This window comes from Halyomorpha halys, unplaced genomic scaffold (assembly GCF_000696795.3).
Source record: "Halyomorpha halys isolate HHAL.00 unplaced genomic scaffold, Hhal_1.1 Scaffold727.1, whole genome shotgun sequence".
NCBI lineage: Eukaryota > Metazoa > Arthropoda > Insecta > Hemiptera > Pentatomidae > Halyomorpha > Halyomorpha halys.
In genome coordinates, this window is record NW_027107768.1 from 70,463 (window position 1) to 81,221 (window position 10,759).

Consider the following 10,759-nt stretch of genomic DNA (forward strand, 5'->3'; position numbering starts at 1 on the left):
TTTTATAGTGCATGAATATGGGACAGTGGTCCCGAAACGTTGTACAATTGTTAATGAATAAATAAATAATAATTTATTGAAAATGGTGGAAGTAATAAACCTCAAAAAATTTTAAAAGAAATATTCAGAAAGTAAATCATTTGAAAAAATCCCTAACTGTTGTGCGACAATCGATATTTACATGTAACCTCGAGGCAGGTTTTCGTTTTGGAGGGGGCATTCTTTGTGTGGACGCGGAGGTGAAAGGATGTCTCCAGGATGAGGAGGTCCTCATGAATTTCTGTCCAGCAAGAGTAGGAAGCCATTTTGGACACTAGGACAATAACATTAAGAACAAAGAAGATACCAGGAATCATCAAAAGAAGATTGTGAACTTGGTTAGTTTTGCTATACATAAAAATAGATACATGTGTAAAAATAGATTTCAATTTAATTAATTGTAATTATTGTAAATGCCTGTGTTTCTGATTGCCTAGCAACCCGCCCTGAGATATAGAGTCTCTTTTTATATTATAAATTTAAATAAAATTCTATTATCTATTTGATAGTAAAGTTCTTAATTTGAACCCAAATTATCTTTTCTATTTGAATTTAGTTTAAAAAAGAATTAAAATTCTTTTTATTTAATTTTAAAAAATAAAATTATTACAGTATATAGGATTTGTTTTTATTGCAAATAATTTTTTTTTATTGTTCTTGTTTTCTATGTTATTATATTATATAGTATTAGTTTACGAGGATTGTTCGTAAACTGGTGGGGGGGAGTTATGGTCTGAGTCAGCTGTTATTTCGATGTCAACTGACTGAGGGAATCACCTCTCAACTCGCAATGATGTTAGAACTACCAATGACCACACACCTCACTCCTCTTGTCCTGATTATACATGGCAAACTGCCATGTTTTCCTCATAGATTGTGACTCATTATTTTACAGTTGCCCCTCAGCCGACACTCTCCTCTTGAGTTCTTCTCCCTCCTACTATCTGGCGATGTTTATACTTCTTTCATGGATATGGTCTATATTTCAATACTATATGAAAATTTAGGCCTGATAAGGGTCTTTTTAAAAAAGGCTCTAAAGATTTGAATGTGTAGCCATGTCATATATTTCTTTTACCCAAAAAAAGGCTCTGTTCAACAAAAGGCTCCTTTTTACTTCAGCTGAAACATTACTGAGGGTGTTTACAAGGGATCTGAGGTACAAATATTCATTAAGTCTTTCAAAAGTATCAGCTTGAACTGTTCATAATGCTTTATAGGCTTTCCAGATTCCAAACATAAGGTTACCTCAGAGTTGGTATTGAGTACATATTTTTTCCTGCAGTCTTTTAAGTATTAATTCCCTCATCCACCATTGCATGACTTCTTTCAAAAAGCAAGAACTCACAAAATCTTTAGGAGTGACTTGATAATCAATTTTATTACAGTTGAAAGCCAATGGCAATGGTCCAAAATCAAAGAAATGAAATAATATTCATATATATATGTATAGTTGATTGTAAAAATTGATGTATAGGAAGATGGTCAAAGGAGAAACAAAAATAGTTTACAACTATTTTTGTTTCTCCATTGACCGCAACCCTGACCATCTTCCTATACAGAAATAATATTCATATTTAGACCAAGAGATGTGGAAAGGAGATTTTTCACTAGCAAATAGCTACTTCAAAGGAAAAAGAGAAAGGGTTGTTTGCATAAAGTTGTAACTGGAGATGAAATTGGATTCATAACAACAATCTTAAGTAAAATAAATCATACATCTGGCCAGGCATCAAACTCCATAGTGAGGACTTATGTACATGAATCAAAGCTTATGACTGGGATTTAGTAGGATCAGCCAGTTGAGTGAGCTTCTAAAACCAAATGAAACCATCACATGGAATCTTGATGAACTACAATTGAGCATTGAAGGATAAATGGCCATTATATGAGCAGAGACACGATAATGCTTGGGCACAGATTGCAGTGTCAGCTAAAAACTCATTGGAAACTAATAAATGGCTTATTTTACGCCACCCCCTATGAGTACACACAACATTATGATGAATCAATTTGTTTCTATTTTTATATAATAAAGCTCTAATTAAAAAAAAAGAACTCTTTTAAAGCTTACTTGTACATACAATAACATTTTAATAAGAGACAAAGTTTTGTATTACTGTATATAAATACAGGACAATTAAAAATATACATATATTTTTAAAAAGTTAAATAGTTACATTTAGCATTAGCATAGGATCAGCATGAATAAGCCTGACCATCCAAAGTAGAAGGGCTCTATAACCAGGAATTTCTTCATTACGCTCCTTAAATTTTGGTACTGACTCCTTACTCTTCAGGGTAAGAGACTAAAACAGAGTTGATGTATAGAAATAAATTTAAAGTCATTTTAATGTATATCAATACAAGAATTGCAATTACTGTAAGTTATAAATTTGTACATATATGCAACTATAAAACATTTTTATTATAAAGAAATCTTTAAGAATACTATTTTTAAGTATCAAGGTAGGGAATTATTCATTATATCGACAGAAACTTATATATATGTATGAAGTGTGCCTTCAACCTAATGCTAGGCACTCCTTCACTTTTGATTACAATTAATTCCTGGTTTAATTGTAGTGGACTGTATAAAATAGTGATAAATAAAACATAATTAATTTAAACAAAAAAGCTATTATATAAACTACAGTTGAAGTAGGGGATGGTCAAAACAATAGGTGTATTAGTTAATTTTGAATAATGGGTCTATGATTGTATGACATTGATGATGATAGTTGAATTGTATTGATAGGTGGACTTACTCCAGGGCTAGGTTATCCTCTCTTCCCTTTCTGATTTTATTTCAATGAGTAGATCAGCTGAGATGATAAGATGTATATATAGAGGTATGGAACACAATAAAAGTCAGTCTTTCAGTAACAAGTGAGTTGTTCATTTCTATCTCCCTTTTCTCTTTTTTATTTTATGAGCTCACAAATGCTTAACTGGTGCCGAAACCCAGGAACTTCATTTTTTTGTTGTTATTTTGTCATCTTCAATTTTTTATATTGTTAGACGAGCAGTCTTGAACCTGGAAGCTTTAAAAAATGGGGTCGAGAACTTACCTCCCACAGAGGGGAATCTTCCAACCCCCAGAGTTTCCTCCACTACCAGTCTCTCTTGAAGAATCACACCCAACAACACTAGAGTGGATCAAAGTACGCACTGGAACCGCCCAAGTCTTGAGGAGGCTGTTTCTGACCTAAAACGGTTTACGGGGGAAACAGGAGAACTGAGCCACTTTATAAAGCGGGGTGACCGACTAATAAGCCGAATCGAAAGCAAAGTCTATCAAAAATCTACTCAATAGTGAAGATGTGGAGGCACTAAAAGCAGCGGTCATCTGCAGAGTGAAGGGGAGCATCCTAAATCAGATTCAGGCAGACAAAGAGACCCCTTAGAGAGTTATCAAGGAGCAATTAAAGAAGGCATTCTGAAGAGAACAGTGTACCCCAGAAGAGGACATATTCATGATGATTAGAGAAACAAAGAAACCGAAACCAGCCCCATCTTAAGGCACTCAATCGAGTGCTGGGCTGTACCGCGTTTTAAAAATAATTATTGTTCCCAAAAAGTAAATGGTTCCACCAAATAATTTTGTAAATATTTATGAAAATAAAGATTAAAAAAAAACAGAAGATGTTTATTGGCAGCAGTGGCATGCGCAATCCTAACACACTACCCCACTGTTGCCGAACTCTGTATGGCAGCAGTGCCAGGAAGGGGAACAAAAAAAAAAAAAAGTATGCTGCGGAAGTTGTCTACTGACTGCCAAGTAGAGAGGACGTGTGTAGAGTGATTTAAAGTTTTCGAAGTGTTTTTAAAGTAGTTGTAGGGATATTTTTGAGAACAGAAGTGTGTCAACACGTTGGTACAGAAGTGTTTTAGTGCAGAGTGAAATTTGAACAAATTTCACCGAGCAGTTTTGATGTAATTAAGGAAAGAGTGGGACCATGAGGTGGTTTTCACCCCAAGTGACCTTAAAAAAGTCATTGTATCACATCGTGCAGTAGATAATCGTATAGAGCACGAAAAGCTGAAAAAAAAACGAATACCTACATACATGACCCCAATCGGTGGACCGTAGGGTACGTTATAGATTTTTAAAGTTATAAGATAAATTGGGTGTTGGAGTGAGTTGCCTGGAGTAGTGTCGCCCCGTGCACTTTGCCCAAGAAGGGAAGGTCTATAATCAAGGGAAGTTGAAATATTCCTTCTGGGAAATATTCCTTCTGAAATATTCCTTCCCATATCATGGCCGGATATGAAGAGAGAAGTTTGAAAATCCCGGAGACTTAAACGGTGGACCAAGATGGAAAAGGGTCATCGATGGACTTGTCGGTGAATTTAACGCCCGATAAAGAAAGTAGGTGACCATCGAAGGAGAATTTAATGGTCGAGAAGGATGTGGATGAACCCTCAATGTCCGGATCGGACTTTCCGATGACAGATGCGAGTGTGGGGAGGCGAGTGAGCCTCAAGGAAAAGAGGGAAAAGAGGGCTAGAGTTGACAATTCCTCCTTTTTGAAAGACAGTCCCTCGGAGAGAGCCAGGATCCTAGCTGACGGGATCAGGAGGTACCTGACTGTATTATTAAGGTCACCATCAAGAACCAGGAGCACATAAACCAGAAAATATGAGAAATCAGGGACATTGTGGTAGGGCTAGAGGCCAAATAGCACTCCGTCCCTGGTATAGTTAGGGAGGTGGTCCAAGAAACCCTATACACCGACCAGCTATATAGTATAATTACAGATAAGATAGCAGAAATGGTGGCTTCAGGAATAGTGAAGACGATGGGGGAAGCCCTGCAGGGATATGGGAGTGAGGCGTCTCCCACATTTGAAATGGTCAGCGAGGCTAAGCCACGAAAGAAGATCCCACAGCGGAAAGAACCCAAAAGTAGAAAGGAGCCACCAGTACCAAAATGTCATGACACTGCCCCGGCTCCAATGCCCCTGAAAGGGAGTGAGAACCCCATATGCCGGGGAAGGAACATGAAGGAGGATTCCAGTGAGGATGAAGAGGTGTATAGGGCGGTCCCGGGCCCAAGCGAAGAACGATGCTGGCAAGGAGGATTGGGTCCTGGTGAAGAGGAAGAAAGGGAAGGAGGAGCAAAAAGAGGAGAAGGGCAAGCTGACATTCGCCGGAGTTCTTGCTAGTGTCCCACAGGTACCTAGAAAAGCAGAGGAGACTGCCACTTATGTGACAGTCAAAGGCAGCGCGGAAGGGTGGTCTCCGAGCAGAGTCCACGAGCAGCTCCCGTCCCAAGAGGAACTGAAGCAGATAGGAGCCTCTGCCAAAATGGTGAGTCACCAATGGTAACGCGGTCCTGATAAGGACAGAGGGTGCAGACCAGGCAAAGAGACTTCTAGAATGGGACAGGCGTGGGTGGTGGAAGTCCACCAGTCAGTGAGGCTCGCCCTGATGAACTTGTCCGCAGCCAACACGACAGGATGGTGGAGGGGGAAGGATCTCCTTCGCCCTTGTTTCGTCGTACATGACGCCTAGAATGAACAACGAAGATATCAACAATAGTATCGCTGCTGTGGAGGCTGTCATACTCAAGAACTATAATGCGATAGTCTGTTCCGACACCAACTTGAGGAGCACGACCTGGGGTTCAGTTCGCACAGACGCCAGAGGGAGACTGGTGGAAGAAAGCGTGGCTAGGTGTCAGTGTAGTGGAGGACGAAGGCGAGCCCTAGCGGAGGAAAGGGGCTTCGTGAACCGATCGGTGAACTGGAGAGCCTTCTCCAGTGAACTGGAGGAGATATTGGTGGATAGTGGAATGAGAGGAGGTGGCGCCAATGGAGGAATTGTCAGGAATTGACCACAGAGTGGCAACCCTGACGGTCGCCATCACCCAAGCGACCAATATTACCTTCCAGTGCCTTAGGGCGAGAGCACGTCCGGTCCCATGGTGGACGCCAGCTGAAGAGAGAGTACAGGAGCAGGTACAGGTAGTGCAGAGATTAAGAGAGGAGAGCTGCATTCCGAGAGGAAAACAAGCATAGGGTATAGGTATACCGAAACGGCGTGCGTCATCAGAAGAAGTCCTGGAACAAGTTCATCGTCGAGGAGTCGGAGAAGAATCCCTGGGGCATCCCGTACAGGGTAGCGCTGGGCAAGGTGAAGCCAATACAGATGATGGCTGCCATCAAAGTTGGAGGGGCCCAGGCAACCAACCACCCTGGAAGAAACGGTGATGATGTATATTGACTATACATGCCCCAGGGATGATCCGTCATACCGCACCACGTCATACCCACCAGGTACCGAACTATGCCCGCCTACATCTTGCTGTGGACAGGGCAGAATGGGAGGGCTCCGGGACTTGACGCCTTGGACGCTGCAATCTTTAGGAACAGTGCCCCATATATCGAGGTGGAACTATTGGAAATCTTCAACGAGTGCTTGGATAAGGGGTACTTTCCGAGCAGGTGGAGGATTGCAAACTTGAAACTGCTCTACAAAGGGGGAGGCAAGGATAAGGAATCGCCGAAGGCCTATCAGCCTATATGCCTTCTCCCTGTAATCAGCAAGGTCCTGGAACATATGATAGTGCATAGCCTCAGACCAGTCCTTAGTGCTGCGAGTCACCCACAGCAATACGGCTCAACCCGTGGCAAGGGAACAACAGATGTGCTGCTGAAAGTGTGTGAGGATGTAGAAGGGAGGGCGGAGAAATATGTCTTGATGATACTGTTTGACATATCCTCCGCCTTTGATAGTGTTTGGTGGCCGCACGTACTCCAGCAGTTGCAGGAGTTCGACACCCCCAGCAACTTATACTCCCTCGTGAGTAGTTACCTTAGTAAAAGGTAAAATTTTCCCACAAAAAAATTAAATGGTCCCACCATTAATTATGTATATATTTACGGAAATAAAGTTTTAAAACAAAAAAAAAGATGTTTATTGGCAGCAGTGGCGCAATCCTAACACACTACCCCACTGTTTTGTTGAACCCCGTATGGCAGCAATGCCAGGAAGAGGGAAAAAAAAAGTATTCTGCGGAATTATTGGCACGCTACAACAGAATTGCTGATAAACTAAGTGAGATGATGGAAACGATCCAGGTATAGGGTCGTATGCAATTCCTGTCCACGGTCCTAAGGATTCAATTGGTGAAAGAGCTGGGTAAAAAGGAGGGATTTGCAAGAGAGTACTTGTTTATGGAAATTGCTCAAGATCTCATAGATAAACGCTATAGAGGTGGAGACCCAAATGGAAGCAGAGGAGCCGGGGTGGACTCGGATGGAATATCATCGGCCAAGAAACACGCCAAACCCTTGGAGAAGGAGCCAAGCTAAACCAGAAAAAATGGTCGGCAGGAGGACCGCAAGTGCCATGGGTATGGTAAAACTGGACACTTCGTAGTACAATGTCCCCGCACCTGATGTTTTGAATGTGGGACAGAGGGACATATTGCTCGACAGTGTCCCTATATGATATGGAGGTCAATGGATAGAGACTATGGAGCAGGGGAATCTCGAAGGACGAACGGATCAATGAATGAAGCCACGGAAATGTCCGAGACCTCAGAGACAGAAATAGAAGCAGGAGACTATGAGCGAGAGGATAGCCAGCAAGGCAAGAGGAGGACTTGGAGACGAAAAGGAGAAGCAGGTAGAACACAAGGAGAGTTCTGAGGAGCGTACCCAGAGAGTGACTACTGCACGTTGAAGGAGGTTGTTAGGGATTCTAAATTATTACAGGAGGTTTGTTCCAGAAATGGCAGAGTATCTCGTTCCACTCAACAACCTACTCAAGAAAGGCAGGAAGATGATTGTCACCCCAATGATGGAGGACAATATCAGAAGGTGCATGTAGAAGTTGCAGCAAGAGCAGGAACTAGCTTTTCCAGATTTGAATCAGCAATTCACGATAACCACAGATGCGAGTGAATATGTACTAGGTGTGGTGCTGTCTCATGAGGGCGATGGGAGAGAGCGTCCAGTGGCGTACGCCAGCAGGCGCCTTACGGAGACGGAAAGTAGATACAGCGCAATGGAGCAAGAACTCCTCGGAATAGTGTGGGCTGTTGATCACATTAGGCCATATGTGTTCGGCAAAAGGTTCAAGGTACATACTGACCACAGACCACTCCAATGGGTGGGAAAACTGAAGGAATCATCAGCCAGGATAACTCACTGGAAGGAACTTCTAGCGCAATATAACATGGAGGTTATATATAAATCCGGCAAAGAAAATGTGGTGGCCGATTGGTTGTCTTGAGCTATAACAATGAACGCCGTGGAACAAGAAAATGGGGAACCGTCCGGTGTCATGAGGGAATGGACGCCTAGAGAGGAAAATCAGGAGGAAGTAGAAGATGGTAGGGAAGAATCTTCAAATAACGAGAGTTTGGCTGAAGAAAGACCAGGGGACATAGAGGAAATGGAGGAAATAATTAATGACAAGAAGAAACAAATTATTTGGAAGACGAAAACCACCGGAATGACCAAAATTATACATATTGAGTACAGGAGAAGTAAAATAATAACGATTTGGTCGCAATCAGTCGTGAAGAATGACCAGATCTGTAGAATGTTGAATAGTGCTTCAAAGCCAGGATAAAAGCATCACCTGTATGTTGGCAACGAAACCGTTTGGGAGAAGATCAAGCGGCTAAGGTGTGATGAACAGATTGGAATGGACAGGACATTCATCTGTTGCAAACTGATGGTGGATACTCTTCTGGAAGACGAACAACAACGAGAAGTCACCTTAGTGTATCATCAGTGTAAGACAAATCACCGGGGAATCCATGAGACTATGCAAGCATTAAAGAGAAGGTACTTTTGGTGGGGAATGAGGAAGACTATATCAGCAGCTGTAGGAAGCTGGGAGATCTAAGGAGTCCGCCTAAAGGAAGACAGGAGAAGATACCTACCACAGATTTATAAATCAACACATTTACATGGAAGGGGTACAAATGGGTGACCATGACTGACTTCTTCAGTAAGACAGCAATGGCGCACCAGGTGCAAGATAGGCCTTCGGAAGCAGTATTGGCAGCTCTCTGCTTGTGGTTTCAGTTCTACGGAGTTACAGAATGCATCTCATCGGATGGTGGAACAGAATTTGACAACTCTTTGATACGAAAGATTGGATGTGATATGGCACCTCAACACACAAGGACACCCCAAAAGTAGAGGAGGCATAGAGCGACTTCACGGAACGATGAGCGATCACCTTCAATTGTACCTGATAGACCAAGGACTGGAACCAGACGTGGAAATACCAAAGGCAATTGCGGCATACAATCATTCAGTGCACACTGTTACGGGGTTTTCGCCGTTTGAGATCCTTTTCAGGCTTTGTGGAATCCGGCAGGACTGTAAGGCCACGGCGGCGGATGGTGACGAGATAAGCAACAATCATATCACTAGGAAAAAGCTATGAGAAAAAGTCCGGGGAAAATTGGAGAGGGAAAAAGCCAGGAGAGTAGCTCAGGAGAATTTAAACCTCACATATAGGAAGGGGACGGTAAAAATTGGGACAATTGTACATAGAAAATTGGGATCAAACAGGGGTAAGGAGATACAGCCGTACGAGGGACCATTCAGGATGATAATAATAAGAGAACATAATGTTGTAACTATTTAGAGTATTAGAGAACCCAAAAAGCGCAGGACAGTTCATATTGAACAACTTAAAGTCCCACTAACCGAAACACCTGCGCAAGAGTAATCCGGAGTGTCCTCATCTCAACTTATCTGTTGTGTTATGTTTTCTTCAGTGGTAATTTAATTTTTGTTTAATTTATCTTTGATTATGGCGATGTACTTAATAAATTAGGTTGCATTTTTTTTTTAATTGTATAAAGTCATGATTTTGTTTTTGTTTTTCTTTAGTTTTAGTTTTTAATAGAGTTTAAGAGGACTGTCAATCTTTTGTTTTGTTTATTGTATATACTTTATTATAAATAGTTATTCGAAATGGTTTCGAAATGAAAGTCAGGTGTAGACACACCGTTTCAGTCCTTCCCCAAGTTTGAACATGTTAGCATCATAAGGTAGAACACGTTGAGCAAAAAATATTTGAAAATGTTGAGCAGATTCAAATATCATACAAACTATTTTAACTCTTCCCATCATAATTGAAAATACAGTAAATTTAAGAAAAAATAGAAGTCAAAAAATAGTGTTAAAGAATAATATTCAGAAAGTAAATCATGTAAACAGGTTTTGGTTTTTGGCAGGCATTCGTTGTTTGGGCGCGCAGGAGAAATGATGTTTCCAGGATGAGGAGGTCCTCATCAATTTCTGTCCATCAAGAGTGGACAGTTTGAAAAAGGAAGACAACCAAGAAGAAAAATACTCTGAGTTTGGATTTGTTTGATGAGAGGAGGTCCGTCGGCTGGAAGCGGGAAAGATTAGAAGCCATTGTTGTGAGAGAGACATAGCTTATTGGAAGGACTGGAAGCCATTTTGACAGTAGGACATAGCATTATAGAAAAGAAGATACCAAGAATCATCAAAAGCAGAGTACATGAAATTGGTTAGTTTTGTTATACCTAAAAACATATACATGTGTAAAATAGATATTAATTTAATTAAGTGTAATTATTGTAAGTGTCTGTTTCTGATTGCCTAGCAACCCGCCCTGAGATTAAGAGTCTTTTATATTATAAAATTTAAATAAAATTCTATTATCTATTTAGTATTAAAGTTTTTAAATTTCAACCCAAGCTATCTCTTTTAGATAT

General features: G+C 41.0%; 1 protein-coding gene across 5 annotated transcripts in view; it reads right to left on the reverse strand.

The window, feature by feature from the left end:
- Window positions 1–10,759, reverse strand: part of LOC106685731 (neurofibromin) — a gene marked incomplete at its 5' end in the record, with an annotated part of 167,063 nt that overhangs the window by 63,371 nt on the left and 92,933 nt on the right. For 4 of the 5 annotated variants that reach the window (XM_067046112.1, XM_067046110.1, XM_067046109.1 and 1 more), the window contains 1 exon segment: window positions 2,220–2,348. In XM_067046112.1, coding sequence (XP_066902213.1) covers window positions 2,220–2,348 — 129 coding nt within the window. 5 annotated transcript variants of the gene reach the window in all.